This window comes from Geotrypetes seraphini, chromosome 6 (assembly GCF_902459505.1).
Source record: "Geotrypetes seraphini chromosome 6, aGeoSer1.1, whole genome shotgun sequence".
Classification (NCBI taxonomy): domain Eukaryota; kingdom Metazoa; phylum Chordata; class Amphibia; order Gymnophiona; family Dermophiidae; genus Geotrypetes; species Geotrypetes seraphini.
In genome coordinates, this window is record NC_047089.1 from 9,836,439 (window position 1) to 9,859,128 (window position 22,690).

Consider the following 22,690-nt stretch of genomic DNA (forward strand, 5'->3'; position numbering starts at 1 on the left):
GCATAATTTGTTCCAGAAGCATGCTTATAATCCAAAGCACTTATATATCAAAGCGAATTTCCCCATAGGAAATAATGGAAACTCAGACGATTCGTTCCACAACCCAACAACTTTAATACAAAATACTATACGTACTTGTATTGCAAGACCTCGCTCATTTAGAACAGTCACTAGACTCCCACAGCGTCACAGAGAGAAGAGCCATCGGCTCAGTTGTGATGATATGACGCGTGTATACTTTATGTACTCGAATTGCAAGACCTCGCTCGTTTAGAACAGTCACTACACTCTTGCAGCGTCAGAGATAAGAACCATCGGCTCAGTTGTGACGATGTGACGCGTGTATACTGTATGTACTCGTATTGCAAGACCTCGCTCGTTTAGAACAGTCACTACACGTCCGCAGCATCAGAAAGAGAAGAACCATCTGCTCAGTTGTGATGATGTGACGTGTGTATAATGTATGTAGTCGTATTGCAAGACTTTGCTTGTATATCAAGTTAAAATTTAATAAAATGTTTTGCTCGTCTTTGAAAACACTTGCAATCCAAGGTTTTATTGTATACAGTATACAACTGAGCTGATGGTTCTTCTCTCTCTAATGCTGTGGGAGTGTAGTGACTGCTCTAAATGAGTGAGGTCTTGCAATTTGTGTGTCATGTTATAGTGAAAGTCGTCCTACACAATAATCCTCATCCTCTCCACTCTCGTCTCCCTCACACCAGCCACAATTCTTTTCAAAAGTATAGTGCAGGTTAATATATTTTTATTTATACAATACAGTACAGTATTTTGTATTAAAGTTTTTGGGTTGTGGAATGAATCATCAGAGTTTCCATTATTTTTATGGAGAAATTTGCTTTGATATACAAGTGTTTTGGATTACAAGCATGTTTCCGGAACAAATTATGCTCGCAAACCAAGATTTTACTGTATACTCGTATTGCAAGACCTTGCTTGTTTATTAAATATTTAATAAAACATTTTGCTTGTCTTGCAGCCTCCTAGCTCTCAGGGAATGAGTACATTGCCTTGAGGCTATAGTAGGGTCCACCTTGGGAATTAGCGCCCAAGAAAAGACATAAGGGAAGCCATTGCTTGCCCTGTATTGATAGCATGGAATATTGCTACTCCTTGGGTTTTGGGCAGGTACTAGTGACCCGGATTGGCCACTGTGACAACAGGCTACTGGGCTTGATGGACCATTGGTCAGACCCAGTAAGGCTGTTCTTATGTTTCATAACACTTGCATACCAAGTTACTCGCAAACCAAGGTTTTACTGTATATCCTATATAATAAAAAGCTAGCCGCGCATGCGCACTCCTATTTGCGTGTTCTGTGCGCTGTAGGTCTGTGGTCGCAGGAGTGCGCATGCGCGAGTCCCCAGCCTTCTTCCCAGAACCTACCTTGACCGCCAGCAGCGGCGGCTCCTCTCACAAGCCCCCAGCGCTGCTTTCAGCTCCTGCTGCACGGGGCCCACACCGAGCCTTCCGACATTACCATAAAATCTTCAGGCGCGAGCAGCGACTTGCCGCACACGCCCCAACACCAAGCGCTCTTTTAAAATCTTCAGCTGCGAGCGGCGGCTTGCCGCACACGCCCCAACGCCAAGCGCTCTTTTAAAATCTTCAGGCGCGAGCGGCGGCTTGCCGCATGCGCCCTGACCTGCTGTTGCTCCCTGACCTCCCCTGCCGGCATCTATTTTTCCTCCTCCTCCTTCTCGCCTGCTCACAGCGTTTAACTGAAAAGCGCTGCGCTGTGCTGCCACTGGCCTCACAAGCTTCTCTCCACTGCGGCCCGCCCTCTCACAACTTCCTGTTTCCGCTAGGGTTGGCCGCAGTGTAGAGAAGACACCGAGGCCAGCAACAGCGCGGTGCAGCGCTTTTCTGTGAGGCAAGTAGATTTCTGTGGGTCATATGCACAGGGGGAGCAGGAAACGAATGCTGCTGGACGGGGGGAGGGAAAAGGAAGGGAACAGGGGGAGCAGGCAAGGGGTGGGTGCACAGGGAAGGGGGGAATGCTGCTGTTACACAGGGAAAGGGGGAATGCTGCTGCATAGGGAAGGAGGGAATGCTGCTGCTGTACAGAGAAGTGTGGGGGAATGCTGCTGTACAGGGAAGGGGGAATGCTGTTGCTGCTACACAGAGAAGGGGGGAATGCTGCTGTTGCTGCACAGGGAAGTGGGGGAGGGGGGAAAGGGAAAGGGGGCCAGGGAGCAATCTTGGTTTGCTTTGGGGGGAGACAAAAGGGGGCCATGGAGAGAGACAGAAAGATAGGCAGGCAGCGCACGAGAATGAAAAGCAAAAGACAGCAGGCAGGAAGAGAGACAGAAAGAAAGAAACACAGACAGACAAAGGGGGCCAGGGAGAGAGACAGACAGAAAGAAAGACAGACAGTGGGAGGGGGAGAGACGAAGAAAGAGACAGGGACAGGGAGAGACACAGAAAGAAAGAAAGACAGATAGACATATTCTAGCACCAGTTAATGTAACGGGCTTAATGACTAGTGTTTATAGAAAATACAAGGGGCTGCTGAAAATTTCTCAGCCCAACCAACAAAGTTGGGGCAGTCTCCATGGAGGGCTATACACTCAGTCCAGTGATTTTCCTCTCATTTTTGTTCAGTTAGAAAAATACAGAACGAAAAAAGTGAAAAATTGCTGAACTGTGTATAATCCTCCAAGGAGACTGCCCCAGCTTTGTTGGTTGGGCTGACAACTTTTCAGTGGCCCCTCTACATACACAGTATGCTTCTGAAAAAACTTGTAGGTATAGCGCATAAATAGAGGCATTATATGTTCTGGGCACCTGAATGGGGCACTTTTACTACTACTACTACTACTGCATAGAGTCACAAAGAGGAAGAAAACAGTCCCTGCTCGAAAGAGCTTACAATCTAAACAGCCAAGACAGACAAACAGGATGTCATGGATACAGTTAGGGGACCGGTTAATCAGCTGGTTGGGTTGAGTTAGAGGGCAGAGGAATAGGATTAAGAATTGAAGGCTATATAAAAAAAAAGGTGAGTTTTCAGTCTGCTTTAAACAAGAGAAGGGGCTTGACGGACAAACTTGGGTCATTTTTTTCCAGGCATAGGGGGCAGCTAGATGAAAGAAACAAAGTCTGGAATTGGCAGTGGAGGAGAAGGGTACAGCTAAGAGTGACTTATCTGAGGAAAGGAGTTCTCCGGGAGGTGAATAAGGAGAGAGATTGAGGGGCAGTAGAATGAACCCACTTGTAGGTCAGTAATAAGATCTTGAACTGTATGCAATGGCAGATAGGGAGCCAGTGAAGTGACTTAAGGGGAGGGGTGACATGAGCGTAGCGAGGTTGGTAGAAGATGAGTCGTGCAGCAGAGTTTTGCACAGATTGCAAGGGGGAGAGGCAACACTGTGGGATACCAGGTAAAAGTAGATTGCAGTAATCTGAACGTGAAGTTACGAGAGCTTGGACCAGGGTCTGGTTGTATGCTCAGAGGGGAAGGGGCAAATTTTGGTGACATTGAAGAGAGAGAAGCGACAGGTCTTAACAGCTTGTTGGATGTGCGTAGAACATGAGAGGTTGGAATCAAAGACCACTCCAAGGTTGCGAGCAGAGGAGACTGGAACAATGACAGTATTATTTACTGAGATGAAGAAAGGAGGAGGAGGAGCAGAGGGTTTAGGAGGAAAGAGGAGCAGCTCAGTCTTAAGACATATTTAGTTTCAGATGACGACAGGAAATCCAGGCAGCAATGTCAGCCAAACAAGCAGAGACTTTTTCTTGGACTTTAGGTGAAATTTCAGGTATAGAGAGAGAGATCTGGGAGTCATTATTTCTTAAAGCATATAAAACTTTTACATGCTAAAGTTACTTATAAAATTCACCCCTTTGTGATGTCAAAAAGGTTGGGGACTTCCTAGAGAACTTACGCTTTCATATACCTTTAGTTTTATTTAGATTTGACATTCTACCTGTAACAAAGACACTCGCATGCTAATTTCCATAGCAAGTGCCCCTAATAAAACTTCCATCAGATTTCTTTATTAATATGCTACAGCAAGTTCTTATTCAGAAGATAGCTTTTGGTAATTCATACAGCAAAATAAAAACTGTCAAAACAGATTCTTGAGAATGCATACTATAAAGGCCTGTCTACAGTCTTCAAATACACTGAAGTGGTATTCATTTTTTGGTTTGCTTTACTCCATTTGAGATTTCTGTATTGCTATAACTTTAAATTCTGTCTGCATCTGTAGTCTGGCAAAGTTTGACGTATCATTTTAGCATGGAGAATATTCAGTAATTCAAGAGACATCTCTACAGTATAACAATCAAATGGGATGTGTTTGGTAGAAGCATGGGAGCTGAATTATAAGTATGCTTGCAGATACGTTGTGTAGAGTTGAATACAATAGTTCCTGTTGAATTTAATTTTACACAGGCTGAATCAGATTTAGAATGTTAAAACTTGTTTACAGCATTAATTTACCAAAAATACAAGGTGGAAAGCTTGTATATGCTATCCAAAAGAATAAGCTACCTGCATGTGGGAGCTGTTGCTTTTATTTTTGCTGATAACCTATTGATAGAGAAACCAGCAAGAGCTCTGCTCAGATTGAGCACATTTTGACAGTTGCAGTAGCAAAATGAAGCAAAAGTAGCCCTGTTTCCTGTGATCCCATTTACTGATGATGATTGGGGACCACTGACTTAAAAAATACAGGAAGGTCAATTCCCAAACTATCACCTATGAGCTTACAAACTCTGATAGGAGAAAGCACATCTTTACTCAGAAAGCATACACAGTGTCTCTTATCCTTACCAAGTATGAGAACACTTTGCCCCTGTGACAAATCCAGCCACTGTAGCGTGACAGCTGTTTAAATAAGGTAGCCTGTGATAATTTACCTCAACAGTTTGTGTAACTTTGTTGTGGCTAACAAGATATTTGATCTGTTAGAGTTGTAAAAGCATGGAAAAGAAAAGAGGATCTTTGTTCACCCTGCCGCACACCCCAAGGACCATAAGTAAATCTTCTTTAGAAGACTATGTGGGTCCATGCCGGTAGCCGATTTAACACGCACTTATTAAAAGGAGCACTTTATTTTTAAAACAAGTAACAGAGTAGCTCCAACAGACGGAAGAACATCAAAACTCTGGACTGCCCTTCAAAATTGCACCACATTACATGCAGAGAAGAGCGACTGGATGGGGAAGAGATAGATAGAACTATGCTAGATGATGGGAAAGAGACAGTGATGCTGGATGGGACAACCATGTCTAGTGGCTGTTTACTAAAATATCTCCCTCTCAAAAAATTGAACCCCCTTGGCAGCCCTCCAGGTGCACAACGGCAAGAAGCAACAACACAGACCACATAGAAGCCATTTTGGAATGAGCAATCAAAACTGTGACAACACCATAATGTTGTGTCATGTGTACCGTACTCTCTTTTTGTACTAAAAAAACAACTACTACTATTAATTATTTCTATAGCGCTACCAGACATGACTCCTAAAGTACATAAACCTTATGATGTGAAAAGAAGGAAGAACACATTGAAACTGAGTGACAAACTTAAAATAATTGAGAGAAACTAGAAAGTGCTGTGAGCAGTGCGGTTCTTTTTTTTTTTTTTTAATTTATTATTCTGTATTCATTTTTAAAACTTTCAATAAGTGTAATACAGGATAAAATCATTTTACACTTTAAACATCACTTAATATTCTCGCATGACACATTCAGATCAAATATCCCTCCCCCCCTCCCTGCCCAACAATTATCTGCAATCATAAAAAAAACCCAAAAGTGCCCCCACCCTCCCCCCACCTTGGAGCAGTGCAGTTCTAATGGACTACAACATCAGTAAAGCTTATAAAAAAGGCAAAGAATGAAATTCTACAATTTACAGCTTTCTCTGAGCCTTACAATAAAATTGCTGAAAGAAAAAGTTTACCTAAGCCCAAATTAGAAAATCTTGATAGTCTTGCACAAATGGTTTTTGTTAAAATGATCAGAAGTTATGGCAGTTTCTGGCAAATGCTTATTGCCAAAGCAAAGTCTTTTAAAGAGCAAATGTACATTGAATCATGGAGAGGGTAGTGGATGCCTCTACTCTATTGAAAGAGGGGGTGGGGATAAAAATGGTGTCAATTCAAAAAAGGCATGGAATAAACAAAGAAGATCTCTATATAGGAAAAGAATGGAATAAAAGTAAAACACAAATGATTTCACATAAATTTTAAAAATTAAGAGAGAGAGCTTAGAGCAGTGGTCTCAAACTCGCAGCCCGGGGGCCACATGTGGCCCGCCGGGTACTATTTTGAGGCCCCCTCGGTATGTTTTATCATAATCACAAAAGTAAAATAAAACAGTTTCTTGATCATATGTCTCTTTAGCTATAAATTACAATATTATTATTAAGACTTAGCCAAAAGGAAAGAATTATAAACTATAAAGAGTTTTACCTCATGCAAAATTGTCATTTCTTTAATAAGACATTAACTATTTTTTTTTTTCTGAGGCCCTCCAAGTACCTACAAATCCAAAATGTGGCCCTGCAAAGGGTTTGACTTTGAGACCACTGGCTTAGAGGGATGTAGACTGCACGGAGCAGCTGGTACAACTAGAGGCTAACCAAGGTTTGGTTACAGTGCCAAAAACTGGCCGAAAATCCTTTTTCTCTCTGGTTTGTTTCACCCAAAAGGCTAAGGCCATGGTTTTGGTTTTGACTGAAATATATTGTGTGTTTTCATTGGAAGCTAAACATTTGGCTTTTGATTTGTTTTCATTAGCCGAGGTCCATGTGGGCAGAGGCTATTTTGACTACAAGTAAAATATGGTCTGGCTTGAATATTATTTGGGTGATTCTAAAGAATTTCCAGGCTCTATTAGGCGTGATGAAGATGCAGCATTGTAATCAAATTTGTGGTGTGCAGAGAGGCCTGTGAGAAAGGAACCTGTAGTGATTGTTTTCAAGCAAAAGTATAATGTTAGTAGGGAAATATTACAATTAACTTAGAGAACATAAGAACATAAGAACATAAGAACATAAGAACTGCCTTCTCCGGATCAGACCTTCGGTCCATCAAGTCCGGCGATCCGCACACGCGGAGGCCCTGCCAGGTGTACACCTGGCGTAATTTATAGTCCACCAAATCCTTATATGCCTCTCTTAAGGAGATATGCATCTAGTTTGCTCTTGAAGCCTAGGATGGTCGATTCTGTCATAATCTCCTCTGGGAGGGCATTCCAGGTGTCAACCACTCTCTGAGTAAAGCAGAACTTCCTGACATTAGTCCTGAACCTGTCCCCCCTCAGCTTCATTACATGTCCTCTAGTCCGTGTCAAATTGGACAATGTAAATAATCTTCTCTGCTCTATTTTGTCGATTCCTTTCAGTATTTTGAAGGTCTCGATCATATCCCCACGCAGTCTCCTTTTCTCAAGGGAGAACAATCCTAGTGTTATAAGTCTGTCCTCGTATTCCAGTTTCTCCATACCCTTCACCAGTTTTGTTGCTCGTCTCTGCACCCTCTCCAGCAGCTTTATATCCTTCTTTAGGTAGGGGGACCAATGTTGGACACAGTATTCCAAGTGTGGTCTGACCATTGCCCTATAAAGCGGCATTATAACTTTCTCCGATCTACTCAAGATTCCTTTCTTTATCATGCCCAACATTCTATTTGCCTTCTTTGCCGCTGCCGCGCATTGTGCCGACGGCTTCAGGGTCCTATCTATCAGTACACCCAGGTCCTTTTCTTGTTCACTCTTCCCCAGAGTTGCACCTGACATTGTATACTCGTATTCCTTATTTTTATTGCCTAAATGCATTACCTTGCATTTCTCCACATTGAACTTCATCTGCCATTTCTCCGCCCATGTTTCTAACCGACACAAGTCGCTCTGGAGTTTCTCTCTATCCTCCTGCGATCTGATTGCCCGGCATAGTTTTGTATCGTCTGCAAACTTGATGATCTCACTGGATGTTCCTTCCTCCAGGTCATTGATATAAATATTAAAAAGGATCGGCCCAAGTACCGAGCCCTGGGGTACACCACTAGTCACTTTCTCCCAGTCGGAGAACTTCCCATTTATGCCCACTCTCTGCTTTCGGTTTTCCAGCCATTTGCCTATCCATCTTTGTATATCCCCCTCTATGCCATGACTTTGTAGTTTCCTGAGAAGTCTTTCGTGTGGAACTTTGTCGAACGCTTTCTGGAAGTCCAAGTATATTATGTCCACCGGCTTCCCACTATCAATTTGCTCGTTCACGGTCTCGAAAAATTGGAGTAAATTAGTCAAACATGATTTCCCTTTCCTGAATCCATGTTGACTGGGTTTCATCAAGTCGTATGCGTCCAAGTGCAGGACTATGCTATCCTTGATCAGTGCTTCAACCATCTTGCCAGGGACAGACGTAAGACTAACAGGTCTATAGTTGCCCGGTTCCCCTCTCGATCCTTTTTTGAAAATTGGGGTGACGTTCGCTATCCTCCAGTCGTCCGGTATCTGTCCAGTTCTGATTGTCAGGTTTGCAAGTTTTTGCAATAACTCTCCGATTTCAAACTTCAATTCCTTTAAGACTCTCGGATGAATCCCATCCGGTCCAGGGGATTTGTCACTTTTAAGTTTGTCGATCTGATAGTATATCTGGTCTAAGTCCACCTCAACTGTGGTGAGGCTGTCTTCTATTTCTCCTGCAAACACTTTCTCTGCTTCAGGTATTGTTGAGGTGTCCTCCTTCGTAAAGACGGACGCAAAGAAGGAATTTAGTTTGTCTGCGATTTGTTTATCTTCCTTGATGTACCCTTTTCTTCCCTGGTCGTCCAGGGGTCCCACTGCCTCTTTTGCAGGTTTTTTCCCTTTCACGTATCTAAAGAAGGGCTTGAAGTTTTTGGCCTCCTGGGCTATTTTTTCCTCATATTCCTGTTTTGCATCCCTCACCGCCTTGTGACATTTCTTCTGATCATCTTTATGTTTGTTCCAGGCTTCGGTTGTCTTTATGCATTTCCATTTTTTGAAAGAGTCCTTCTTTTCTTTTATGGCTTCCTTCACCTGTATGGTAAGCCATGCCGGTTCTCTTTTGCTCTTTGTTCTCCGATCTTTGGAAATCCTCGGAATGTAGAGATCTTGTGCTTCTGTGATAGTATTTTTCAGTAGGGTCCATGCCTGATCAACCGTTTCAAGTTTGTCCACCATCTTCTCGAGTCGTTTTTCTACCATGGCTCTCATGCTATCGTATTTACCCTTTTTAAAGTTCAAGGTGGTGGTTAAGGTTTTGGCATGTTTCCCTTTCCTGATGTCAAGTTTAAAGTTGATTACATTGTGATCACTCGTTCCCAGTGGAACTATGACTTCCACTTCTGTTATCGGTCCCGTGAGGCCATTTAGGACCAAGTCCAAGGTGGCGTTGCCTCTTGTCGGCTCTTTTACCATTTGTTCCAGGAAGCAATCCCCTAGCACCTCCAGGAACTTGGCTTCCTTGCCGCAGTTGGAGGTTGCTAGTTTCCAGTCTATCCCTGGGAAATTGAAGTCTCCCAATATAATTACATTGCCTGTCTTGCATTCTTGTTTGATTTCCTCCATCATTTCTGAGTCAGTTTCCTCCGCCTGTCCTGGTGGACGATAGTAAAGGCCAATTTTCGTATCTGCGCCATATTGACCAGGAATTTTGATCCAGAGTGATTCAAGCTTCTCTTTCATTTCTGTTGTAACCATTTCAACAGAATCTATTCCCTCCTTAACATATAGAGGTCACCCACATGTAGAGAATATGCTGCCTGCTTGTCCTGGGATAAAGCACAGTTACTTACCGTAACAGGTGTTATCCAGGGACAGCAGGCAGATATTCTCGCAACCCTCCCACCTCCCCGAGGTTGGCTTCTTTGCTAGCTATCTGAACTGAAGACCACGAGGAGGGGATGCGCCCTTTAGTGGAGCAGGAAGGCACACACATGTGTGGTGCAGCACCAGCAAACTTGAAATCTTCAATCAAGTTTGCTTGAAAAGCTGTCCGCGTCGGGGCTCCGTGGATGACGTCACCCACAAGTAGAGAATATCTGCCTGCTGTCCCTGGATAACACCTGTTACGGTAAGTAACTATGCTTTACTGTCCCGCCTGGCGCTAAAAACCACATTACTCTTTTGTAAAAGGGTGGGGGGATAGTCTTTGCATTCAGTAACATCAATATGCTTTCTTTAAAAATTCTGGATGGTTCATCAGGTTAGCATAATCTCTGCAGTGTAGGCCAGTGTCTGGACTCCTTTTACCCTATTTTAGGAAGAATTTATATCATGCTTGTCCCTAATCAGTTTTAACAACTCGGTGCTACTTTCTCTTGTTACTTGTATAGAGTTTAGGTAAACACAAAAAGCTGGTAATCCATGATTTTTTTAATGCGTTCTCAAAAAGGTCTTATCTTAGAGGATATTTAACTACATCTGCATTGACTTGAGAATCTAAATGTGCCAGACTTGTCGAGAGAAGTCCTTGCTAAAATGGCTCTCTCCCAGTTGTCATCCTTCAGTCCCAGGAACTACAAGTACAGGCTAATAATCTGCCAACTGTAAGCTCTCACAATTCCCATTGGGCCTCATTGGCTCACATTCAGAGAACCTATGATTTGAGTAACAGATGACCTATGATATACCCATCTTTGATTGTTAGTAAGTGTTAAAAAAGTTTTTGAGTTGGTTCTCATTTTGATTGATGAGTGATAAAAGTTGTGATGTGAATGGCTATATTATTCTTAGATATTTTTGAATGTGGGCAGGAGAATATTTTTAAGTCCCTTTTCTATGTCTTATAGGTGAAACATAGAATTTTAAATAGAATACAAAAGCGAATGGGTAGCCAATGAAGATGAGTATAAAAGGACGTCAGATGGTCAAAACGACACAGAAGACAAATAACAGTGTTTTTATAGGGTTTGAAATCGTCTAGACTGATAGGAAGAGATTCCTGCAAGTACTGCATTGCAGTAGTCAATTCGTGAAATCACAAGGATGTGACTGAAGTATGGAAAGAATTGAGATTGAGAAAAGAATGCTAAGTAGCAGAGTCTGTGCCAAATATAAAAGCTGTTTTGGAGAATATGAGAAATATGTACATGGAATGGTAATTTAGAGTCAAGTATGACTTAAGATATTGAAAGGCTGGAACTTCCAGAATAGGTATACCAAAGAGAATTGATATGCAAAGGTTGGGACCGCAGACCACTGATCCAACAGTAGCAGGCAGTGTGTAGGAATTGCTGCTCCTGACCTGCTGAAGCAAGAGACAGCCTGTTAGTTGTGAGTAGGGTTGAGGAAGGAAGGAAAGATGTTGCAGGATGAGAGTTAAATAACTGTTGAACATGGGGTGAAAATGGGTGGAGAGGGGCAAGAAAGGGAAAGTGTTGCATATAAGGTGGAGGGGAGAGAGAGATACTGCAAGGAGAAGGGCAAGGGATGAGAGATAAATGTTGAGACATAGTGGTGGAAGGGAAGAAGAAATGGTACATGAGGAGAGAAGGAGAAATGGACATAGTGATGGAGAGGAAAGAGAGATGCTAGACATGATGGTGGAAGATATGTTTGGCCTAGGGCACAAGGAAAGGGGGGAGAGGCAGAAATGTTGGACATGACAGAGAAAGGGAGAGAATGCTGCATGGGGAGTAAGAAAGATGTTGAACCTAAGAAACAAGGGCAAAAGAGATGTTGGACATTGGAGTGTATTAGATGGAAGAATACATAGCAGGTGGAGAGGGAAGAAAGGAAATGATGGAGAGAGTTTTTGGAGGCCATATCTGGCTAAGGATGTAAAAAGATTTGAAGTGGTCCAGAGAAAAGCAACAAAAACGGTATGAGTCTCGCACCAAAGACGTACAAGAAGAGACTGGAAAACCTGAATATGTATACTCTAGAGGAGAGGATGGAAAGGAAAGATATGATACAGATATTTAAATACTTGAAATGTATTAATATAGAAACAAATCTTTAAAGAGAAAGGAAAATGGTAAATCTAGAAGGCGTGAATTGAGGTTGCTGGTTGGCAGACTTAGGAGTAATGTTAGGAAATTATTTTTCATGACGAAGGTGGTGGATGTCTGGAATACATTCCCGAGGGAGGTGGTGCAGATGAAAATGGTGACAGAATTCAAAGCAGCATGGGATAAACACAGAGGACCATTCTGGGATGCACCAGAGAGGGGCCTAAGGCTCTGATTGGCCCTAAGGCCTCCTTCCCAGTACATCCTGGAATGCAGTGGGAGTGGCCTAAGACTCCAATTGGCCAGATACCTATGGCTCCTCCTGTGGGAGGGGCTTTAGACATCTGGGCCAATCAGAGGCTTAGGCCCCTCCCCAGTGTGGGAAGGCCCATCATTTTTGGAAGAGGCAGGCCTGCTGGCAGGGAGTTTGGGAAGTGTCGGGGATGTTGGGGTGTGAGGGAGTGTTTGGGTTTTGTGAAGTGTCGGGGGAGTGACGGGGCCGGCAGCAGGAGAGAGTAGACATCCCTTCTGACTATTGGATGTGGAGGGGGTGTCGGGAGTGTCAGGGGTTCGAGGGATTAACAGGGTTGGCGGCAGGAGAGAGTGGGCATTCTGTTTTTCAGTTGCAGGTCCAGTCTTATGGAATGAGATGTCTGGAGTGATAACGATTTTGTAAAAACGTATCAATGTTTAGAAAGTTACTGAAGACACTTCTTTGTTTTAGTTTTTAATTGATTTAAACAATTTATGTGTACATGGGACAGTAAAATATGTCCTTAAAGAAGAAAGGAAAACAAGGTTTGAAAGATGGTTTTTCTCCTAATTTTATTATTTGTTGGTCCAATAATGTTTTGTAAAGTTTATTGTATATCTTTGTTCATAATTGTGTATGTTTGCTTGTTAGCCATTTAGGTTGTAAGCGGATTATAAATTTTTTAAAATAAATAAATAAAAATAAATTCCTCCTGCCACGGATAGTGGCAGTGGGAGGGAGTGGACATCCCTCCTTCCGGCCGATTTGCCGGGAGGGGAGGGATCCTTGCTGCAGCTGCTCAGCTGATCGCAGCAGGGAGATTTTCTTGCCACGATCAGCGGCTGCATCTATTTGAAATATAGGTCAACATTGAGCCAAAATATATTCACGTTGAAGCTCTGAAAAGTCTTTCATCGTACCTCTGTTAAGATGTGATGTAAATAATGAGTGCCCTTACATTAACCCTTTATTCTCCTGGTACAAAAAAAAATGTAAATTGTTGGCCCACTGGGGAGAGAAAATAAATGCCTATATATAATAAGTAAGCCATTTTAGTTGTACCACAGAAAAAGTGGTACAGTATATCGCAAATACTTGTCTTTTTTGTTTAAATCTTGATCTAACTTTGTTTTGGGAAGTGCAAAATATGGAGAAATCAGAGCTATGTGACAGCTCTAGCACACAATCCTCCCTCCTGTCCCCCAACAATCTCAGCACTCATATTGCCTAGTCCCTCCTTAGCCTACCTTTACCAACTAGTACCTCTCTGTTGATCCTTAGGTAGGTAGACAGTGATCTTTAATTTTTGAGAAAATAAAGAAGTAATAGGAGGAAACGCATTAGATTCTACTGACTGATATACTTATTTGTGTTGACAGTGGAAGATTGATGATAAACCTGTGAAAATTGATAAGTGGGATGGATCAGCTGTGAAAAATTCTTTGGATGATTCTGCCAAAAAGGTAAAGTACTTCCATATTGAACAGATTGTCCCCAGAAGCTGCTAGGTTATATATGGGCTTCTTTGTATAAATATTTATTAGAGGCAACTGCTTTGAACTTGGCCTGTAATGACATGAATATCAGAAAGCAAGCACAAGATAAGTAGGTAGTCAAATGAAACATTCATTTTTAAGATTTTTTTGGAACACTTTTAATATGCTATCTAGATAATATGGCTAGGACAGTGGTCTCAAACTCCAACTCTTTGCAGGGCCACATTTTGGATTTGGAGGTACTTAGAGGGCCGCAGAAAAAATAATGTTTTACTAAAGAAATGACAATTTGGCATGAGGTAAAACTCTATATAGTTTATAAATCTCCCCCCAAAGGCCTGCATGTTTCCCTCTTCGTTGCAGCATTCTCCAGCTTCCCCCCTGGACTCCAGGTCTTAGTTTCAGCTAATTACCACAGCCTCCAGAGAGGATCACCAGTGCTGTAGCTTTCCTTGCAGGTTGCCATCGGCCTCCACGGCACATTCCCTCTACCATGGTCCTGCCCCTCCTCTGACATCAGGGGCAGAATCGCGGCAGAGGGAATGTGCTGCTGAGGACAATGGTAGCCTGCAAAGAACGCTACAGCACCGGTGATCCTCTCTGCAGGCTGCAGTAATTATCTGAAGGTAAGAATAGGAGGCCAGGGGGGAAGCCAGAAGACGCTGCAAAGAGCAGGCAGCACTAGTACAGACTGTGGACCGCAAAATAGTACCTGGCGGGCCGCATGTGGCCCCTGGGCCACAAGTTTGAGACCACTGGGCTAGGACTATCTAACAGTGATGCAGCCATGCCTTTTTAAACTTCCCCTCATAGGGGAGGAGTTCCATCCCAGTGTATCTTTTTGAGAACTGCAGATAGTACACAAGATAGAGTAATTTTCATTAGGAAAAGAAAAGTGAATAAAACAAATATCATAAGTTCTAACATTGTTTTGCTTTTTTTTTTGGCCTCCACCACTGCACACATTAGAAGATTTCAACATAATTTGTCTTCAGTAATAATGTTCTTTTTCCTGGGGCCCAAGAAAAACCTAAGATTTGCCAAAATATTTATAACAATCCAAAAAAGAATTGGCAACTAAATTTCAGTCCTACTCAGAACAAACACTGGTTTCTTTATTGAGCCGCAGTATTAGTATGACACATTGTTTTTCAGTTTTTTACCCCAGGAAGACAACTCATAGGCAGTGGCGTACCTAGGGTATGTGGCACCCGGGGCCCATCATTTTTTGACACCCCCCCCCCCCCCCCCCCATGTAAAAATTTTTTTTTTTTGCAATAACCATGAAATGGAATAAATGGTCAGAATAGAAACAGGCAGTGAAAATTTTCTTTTATTGAACCTCATATATGTAACCATTATTCCAAACATAACAAAACATAAATTATGTCTAAATTGTCATGACATTAGAAGTACATATGGAGTAGTTGCAGGCAGTGGCGTACTTAGGGTATGTGGCACCCAGGGCCCATCATTTTTTGACACCCCCCCCATCTATATGAAAAATATGATTTTTAGTACCAATCTACATATCGCACCACAAGAGTGTACCTAGGAAAAGGCTGCATCTTAAACACTGCAGTGAGCACTAGAACACCAACACATACATTGTAAAACTAAACAAGCCAGATCCCGCACAGTCAATTGGTCCTGTAGTCAATGCCAACTGAAAACTATGTCTTTTTCATACACACAGAACAGAGATACACCCTCGCCCAAAATGGAATAATCACAAACTAAAAATAGAAATATGTAGACAAAAGTTAAACTGATCCTCCAAGAAACCAGACCCTGGATACAATGCAACACCACAAAAAACAGTAACACATGTCCTCTAATACAGTGCAAAATATAAAGACAGTAGATGTAAATTTGAAAAAACTGATACATAACAATCACCACTTTATAAATTAACAAATAAAAATAAAACAAATAATGAGATATAAAAAAATACCATTTTATTGGACTAATCCCCGTAAGCTCGGTCCCCATCCCCGCAAACCACCTGATTCCATCCACACAAGCCTTGAATTGTTTATATTAAAGTATAAAAAGAAACAATATTCTGTACAATTGTCAATTTATAAATCAGCGTCTTCTCCCCACTCTCTTCCCCATTTCCCTTCAGCATCCTCAGCCCACTCTCTCTCCACTTTCCTTCAGCGCACGCACATAAAAACAAGCAAGTAATTTTATATCATTTTCATTCTATTCATTCATAGAAATTAAAGTCTAGATAATGCCAGTCACATAACAAAACATGATTTTACAAAAATAATTCCCTGCAGTCAAGCATGCAAGGATTATTAGATGTCTTTCAGCAGTTCCCCTCCCTCCCTCCCCCTTACCTTTGTGGCCAAGTCAAAATGATCTACCAACAATAAAATTTTAAAAACACAAAGCACGCTGTACGCAGAGAAAATGTTAATTCTTTAGCACTCTCCAGACCAGTAGAGGTTAACTTTACGAATGGGTATATATCTAATCATGACCAGCAGGTGGAGACTGAAAACAAAACTTTGGGACAGTATATCCTAGCCCCTCCTCTCTATTTCCCTCAGTCTTCTTTCAGTCTCCAGCAGGTGTTGAGTGATCTGTACCCATCTCCCTTGGTAGGGCTGTTGGAATTTGTTTAGGGGGTTTATTGTCCCTGTTTTTAGCCGGACGGAGCTTGGGCGGACTCTGTTTGGGGGTTCGTCCGACCTCGGGGGTGTTAAACCCGGCGGGTCACGAGCGGGGTCCCTCCCCCCACTTCCTCCACCTCCCCACATTTTTTTAGAGGAGCCTCAGCAGTATCCCTTGCCCCCTAAGTCAAGCAAGGCATATTGCTTCGAGAGCCTGTGGAGTCTGTTCTGTAAAAAAAAAAAAAAAAAAAAAAAAATCCTGAGGTAGTGCTGGTCTGAAGGGTTGTTTCCCTTTAAGAAAACTGTATTTTACTGTATTTTTTCATGTAACCAGCACTTTTTTCTAGCTAGGTCGCGTATGGAGCAATTGTGCCCTTCTCCGGGGGAGTAGGCCACAATTTTAGTCCAGCCGCGAGGCACTCGCGGCCGGCCTGAACTCGGCGGTTTGGGTCGGTGAGGTGGTGGAGCTCCGTCGGCAGCGGCTGCAGGCGCCCAGAGCTCCCCGCCGATGGTGCCTCGCGAGTCGGCTTGGAGCAGTGGGGAAGCCCGGTCTTCCACAACCGCCCACGGAGGGATTCCCCGAAGGATTCCCTCTCAGCTGATTTTTTGACAGCTGATGCCGGCTTGCCTGCTTTAGCGGCTGAGACTATTCAGGTTTCTCAGCCGCTTCAGGCTATGGAGGGAGCTTTTTTGGCGGGAAAACCGCCATCTTCTCTGTCTGGCCCCTCCATTTTGTCTTCCACCTCAGGTGACCTTCCCCCTGTTTTGACTATGCAGGGGCAAGGTTCTGCTGGGTCCCCTGCTGTGGCAGGGAGTCCCTTGGGACCCTCGGGGGGTTTTTCTCCTGAATTTTTCTTTTCTTTATGCAGAGCCTATTTTCAGGCGGCTGGGGGTCCCGGTTGCGCCCAGGAGGTTTCGGGGGGTGGGTTTTCCTCCGCGCTCCCTGCGGCTTTGCCTCTTTCGTCTGGCGTGACGTCCCCTCCGCCGCCTCCCTTGTCCAAGCGTCCGCGGGTGTCGTGGGACGAGAATTTGTGGTCGGAGGAACGGGTCGGTCTGGAGGAGGACCTGGACCCTTCTGAGGAGTTCCAGGACTCTCTGGAGGGGACGGAAGCTGGCGGCGGGTTGTCGGATTTCCCGTTCTCCAGTGACGAGGCGTCCGTGGTGCGCCTTTTTCAGAAAGATGAGCTGCCTGACCTTATTCAGCAGTTTTCTTCGGTTTTGCGTTTTGAGGACGCGCCGCCGGAGACTCCGCGTGTGGGGGACCCCCTGTTACGGGGGATCCGTTCCGTTTCCCGCTCTTTTCCTATGCATCAGGATATTCGGGATATTATTCTGGAGCAGTGGAAAACGCCGGAGACGCCGTTTCGGCTGGCGCGCAGCATGGCTCGCCTGTATCCCATTCCGGAAGGGGATCGGGCTACGTTAGCTTCGCCAGTCGTGGATGCGGTGGTCTCGGCAATTTCCAAGCGGCATACCGTGCCTGTTGAGGGCGGTTCTGCCTTGCGGGACTCTGAGGAGCGCAAATTGGAGAGCATCCTTAAGCAAAATTTTCAGGTCTCTGCCTTTGGGGTCCAGGCGGCTATTTGTGGGGGACTGGTCGCTCGCGCCGTGTTTCGGTGGGCGGAGCGGGTCTTGGATCGAGAGTCTGACGACTGGTCTCTGGTGGATCAGGAGGTAGCGAAGATTGAGATGGCGGCCTCATTCCTCTCAGATGCTCTATATGACTTGGTGCGGATCTCGGCTAAGTCTATGGCTTTTGGCGTGGCCGCAAGGCGTGTGTTGTGGCTGCGCGCTTGGGCGGCGGATGCTGCGTCCAAAGCTAAGCTTACTAAATTTCCCTTTCGGGGGTCGTTTTTGTTTGGAGAGGACTTGGATAAGTTGATTCAGACTTTGTCGGACTCGAAAGTTCCCCGTCTGCCGGAGGACCGTGCCCGTCCGGCGTCTCGGGGGGGTGCGGCCCGGGGGCGTTTGCGGGATTTTCGCAAGTATCGCCCTGGGCGTGGGGCTGCTTCTTTCCAGTCTCCGGGATTTTCCCGGGATCGGTTCTTCCAGCGCATGCAGCCCTTTCGGGGGGCCCGTCGGGGGGCAGGGAATCCCTCCGCCGGTTCCCCCGCTTCCCGTCCTGCACAATGACGCCTTGCCGGCGCCCCCTTTGGTTCCGGTAGGGGCCCGGCTGCGCGAATTTTTCCCCAAATGGGCCGAGATCACGTCCGATCAGTGGGTCCTGGAGGTGGTGCGGGACGGTTATGCCCTGGAGTTCGCCCGCTCTCTGCCGGATTTTTTTTCCTCGCTTCTCCATGTCAGTCTCCGGGGAAGACGCAGGCTTTTCGCCAGACCCTTCAGCGCTTGCTAGATCTCAGGGCAGTTGTTCCGGTGCCCCCTCCGGAGTGGGGCACGGGCAGGTACTCCATTTACTTTGTGGTGCCCAAGAAGGAGGGGACCTTTCGGCCCATCCTCGATTTGAAAGGGGCCAACAGGGCTCTCAAGATTCCCTCTTTCCGTATGGAAACTCTGCGGTCGGTCATTCTGGCGGTTCAGCCGGGGGAGTTTCTCACTTCTCTCGATCTGACGGAGGCCTACTTGCATGTTCCCATTCGGGCCTCTCATCAGCGTTTCCTGCGCTTTGCGATCTTGGGTCGGCACTATCAGTTCTGTGCGCTTCCCTTTGGGCTGGCCACGGCTCCTCGAACGTTCACCAAGGTGATGGTGGTCGTCGCGGCAGCCTTGCGGTCGGAGGGCATCCTGGTACACCCCTACCTGGACGACTGGTTAATTCGGGCAAAGTCGTTGCAGGAAAGCTCCCGGGTTACTGCTCGGGTGGTGGAGTTTCTCCGGTCGCTGGGCTGGGTGGTCAACCTTTCCAAGAGTCGGTTGGTCCCGGCTCAGCGTCTGGAGTACCTAGGGGTGCTGTTCGACACCTCCTTGGGGAAGGTCTTCCTCCCAGAGGGCCGGGTGAGCAAATTGCAATCTCAGATTCGCCTGCTTTTGGCGTCCCGGTGTCCTCGGGCGCGAGATTTCCTCCAGGTCTTGGGGTCGATGGCGGCGTCCCTGGACGTGGTGAGGTGGGCGCGGGCCCACATGCGTCCTCTCCAGTATGCTCTGCTCCGGAGGTGGTCTCCCCAGAGGCACGGGATGGATGTTCCGGTTCCCCTGCGAGGCTTGGCGCGCTGCAGTCTGCGTTGGTGGCTCCAGACCCCTCACCTAGTTCAGGGGGTGGGTCTGGATCTCCCGCAGTGGACGGTGCTCCTGACGGATGCGAGTCTCCTGGGTTGGGGGGCTCAGGGCACCTGGTCCGCGGAGGAGGCCACCTGGTCGATCAACGTGGTGGAGACCAGAGCGGTCCGTCTGGTGCTGTTGGCTTTCCACTCCCTGTTGCTGGGCAAGTCGGTCAGAGTACTGTCGGACAATGCCACGGCGGTGGCTTATGTCAATCGTCAGGGGGGCACCAAGAGCACTCAGGTGGCGCAGGAGGCGGCTCTGCTCATGGTTTGGGCGGAATCCCATCTGCTGGACCTCTCGGCCTCTCATATAGCCGGAGTAGAAAATGTTCAGGCAGACTTCCTCAGTCGTCACTTCCTAGATCCAGGAGAGTGGTGTCTCGGCGCCGAGGCGTTTCAGTTGATAGTGCAGGCTTGGGGGCAGCCCCTGATGGACCTGATGGCCACGGGTGGCAACGCCAAAGTGCCCCGCTTCTTCAGTCGTCGCAGGGACGGTCTGGCCGAGGGTCTGGATGCTCTGTCCAGCAGTGGCCAACGGAGGGGCTGTTGTATGTGTTCCCTCCTTGGCCGCTGGTGGGCAGAGTGCTTCTTCGCATTGTTTACCATCCCGGTTTGGTGGTGCTGGTGGCGCCGGATTGGCCTCGCCGTCCGTGGTATGCGGATCTGGTGAGGCACCTGGTTGTGGATCCTCTTCCTCTGCCTCTCTCGGACGACCTTCTGATGCAGGGTCCCATTCCCATGTTCGACCCGTCTCCCTTCTGTCTTACGGCGTGGCTCTTGAAAGGGGTCGCCTTAGCAAGAAGGGATATTCAGACAAGGTGATCTCTACACTGTTGGGGTCCCGGAGGCTTTCTACCTCTCGGGCTTATGTGCGGGTTTGGCGTCTATTTGAGGAATGGTGTCGGGCGCGGGGAGTGGCCTCTTTTCGCGCTTCTCTGCCTAACATTCTGGAGTTCTTGCAGGATGGCCTGGATAGAGGCCTGGCTTGGTCTTCTCTCCGGGTTCATCTTGCGGCCCTGTCGGCTTTTCGAGGGTTAGTGTCAGGTCAGCGTTTATCGGCTCTTCCTGATGTGATTCGGTTTTTGCGGGCGGCCAAGTTGCTTAGGCCTCCCCTACGGCCCTCAGTTCCCTCTTGGGATCTTAATCTGGTTCTCTCTGTTTTGGTGCGTCCGCCTTTCGAGCCTTTGGACGTCTGTTCTTTGAAGGACCTTACTTTGAAGGCGGTCTTTTTGGTGGCCATTACTTCTGCTAGACGTGTTTCTGAGCTGCAGGCTTTCTCTTGTAGGGCTCCCTTCTTGGTGTTTTCTAGGGAGCGGGTCGTCTTGCGGCCTGTTCCTTCCTTTCTGCCTAAGGTTGTTTCTCCTTTTCATGTCAATCAATCGGTGGTTCTCCCGGTCTTGGGTGGTCGGGAGGGCTCTTCTGAGCAACGGCAGCTGCGCAAGTTGGATGTCGGTCGGGTCCTTCGTTCTTATGTGCAGCGGACCCAGGAATTCCGGAAGTCCGATCATCTCTTTGTCCTCCTGGCGGGTCCTCGTCGGGGAGCTGGCGCTTCTAAGGCTACTATTGCGCGCTGGATCAAGGAGACGATTGCTTCCGCTTATCTTCTGAAACAGCAGCCTGTTCCGGAGTTTCTCAAGGCTCATTCCACTCGGGGTCAGGCGGCTTCTTGGGCTGAGTCGTCGCTCGTGCCTCCTGTGGATATTTGTAAGGCTGCGGTTTGGTCCTCTTTGCATTCCTTTGTTCGTCATTATCGGGTTGATGTGCAGGCGCGTCGGGACGCGGTGTTCGGTGAACGTGTACTGGTATCGGCCCTTCGGGGGTCCCGCCCGTGAGAGGGACTGCTTTGGTACGTCCCATTCGTAAAGTTAACCTCTACTGGTCTGGAGAGTGCTAAAGAAGGAGAAATTAGGTTCTTACCTGCTAATTTACTTTCTTTTAGCTTCTCCAGACCAGTAGAGGTCCCCACCCTGTCTGTTGTTGTTGTTGTTGGGGCTGTTGCGCGGGCAGTTTTTGGTTTTTGCTGCGGGTTCTAGTATTTTTCTAGGGCCGGGGAGAATTGAAGAACAGCGGCTGTGGCTCGGCTGGCTTAGCTGGCGAGCTGTGGGGACATTCTTCCTTCGGGAATTTCTCCTCTGCATTTTCCAACAGCATTTTGGGTTTGTTATTTGTTACTCCTTTCGGAGTATTGTTTTTTCTCTCTGTTGGTTTTCCAGTTCTTGGTTCTGCTTGGCTATTCGGCAGACTGAGGGAAATAGAGAGGAGGGGCTAGGATATACTGTCCCAAAGTTTTGTTTTCAGTCTCCACCTGCTGGTCATGATTAGATATATACCCATTCGTAAAGTTAACCTCTACTGGTCTGGAGAAGCTAAAAGAAAGTAAATTAGCAGGTAAGAACCTAATTTCTCCTTATCATTTATATTCCGCGGGTTTTCAAAGAGGTCAAGGCAGATGACTTTATGCAATGTCACCTCAGTAACAACTATACAAAAATAGACAAATATTCCCCCTCCCTTTTTACTAAACTGCGATAGCGGTTTTTAGCGTAGGGAGCTGCGCTGAATGCCCCACGCTGCTCTCGACGCTCATAGGCTCCCTGCGCTAAAAAAACTCTATTGCGGTTTAGTAAAAGGGGGCCATAGTGCAAAATATAGACAGCAGATATAAATTTTCAAAACGGACACATTTTGATCACTAAGTTGAAAATAAAATCATTTTTCCTACTTTTTTGTCTGGTGATTTCATGAGTCTCTGGTCCTTCTTCTGATCCTTCTTCTTTCTCTCTCCCCCTGGCTCCCCTCTTTATTTCTGCCTTTCTTTCTCTCTCCTCCTGGCCCCCCTCTTTCTTTCTGCCTTTCTTTCTCTCCCCCTTGACCCCCTCTTTATTTCTGCCTTTCTTTCTCTCCCCTTGGTCCCCCTCTTTCTTTCTGCCTTTCTTTCTCTCTCCCCCTGGCCCTCCTCTTTCTTTCTGCCTTTCTTTCTCTCCCCCTTTGCCCCCCTCTTTATTTCTGCCTTTCTTTCTCTCCCCTTGGTCCCCCTCTTTATTTCTGCCTTTCTTTCTCTCCCCTTGGTCCCCCTCTTTCTTTCTGCCTTTCTTTCTCTCTCCCCCTGGCCCCCCCTCTTTATTTTTTCCTTTCTTTCTCTCTC

The 22,690-nt window shown here is 46.1% G+C and overlaps 1 protein-coding gene across 2 annotated transcripts in view; it reads left to right on the forward strand.

Annotated features, from left to right (window-relative positions):
- SPCS2 (signal peptidase complex subunit 2) overlaps nucleotides 1-22,690 on the forward strand; it is a 44,094-nt gene that overhangs the window by 2,387 nt on the left and 19,017 nt on the right. For both annotated transcript variants that reach the window (XM_033948381.1, XM_033948382.1), the window contains exon 2: nucleotides 13,587-13,670. In XM_033948381.1, coding sequence (XP_033804272.1) covers nucleotides 13,587-13,670 — 84 coding nt within the window. The remainder of the gene's footprint in view (nucleotides 1-13,586; nucleotides 13,671-22,690) is intronic.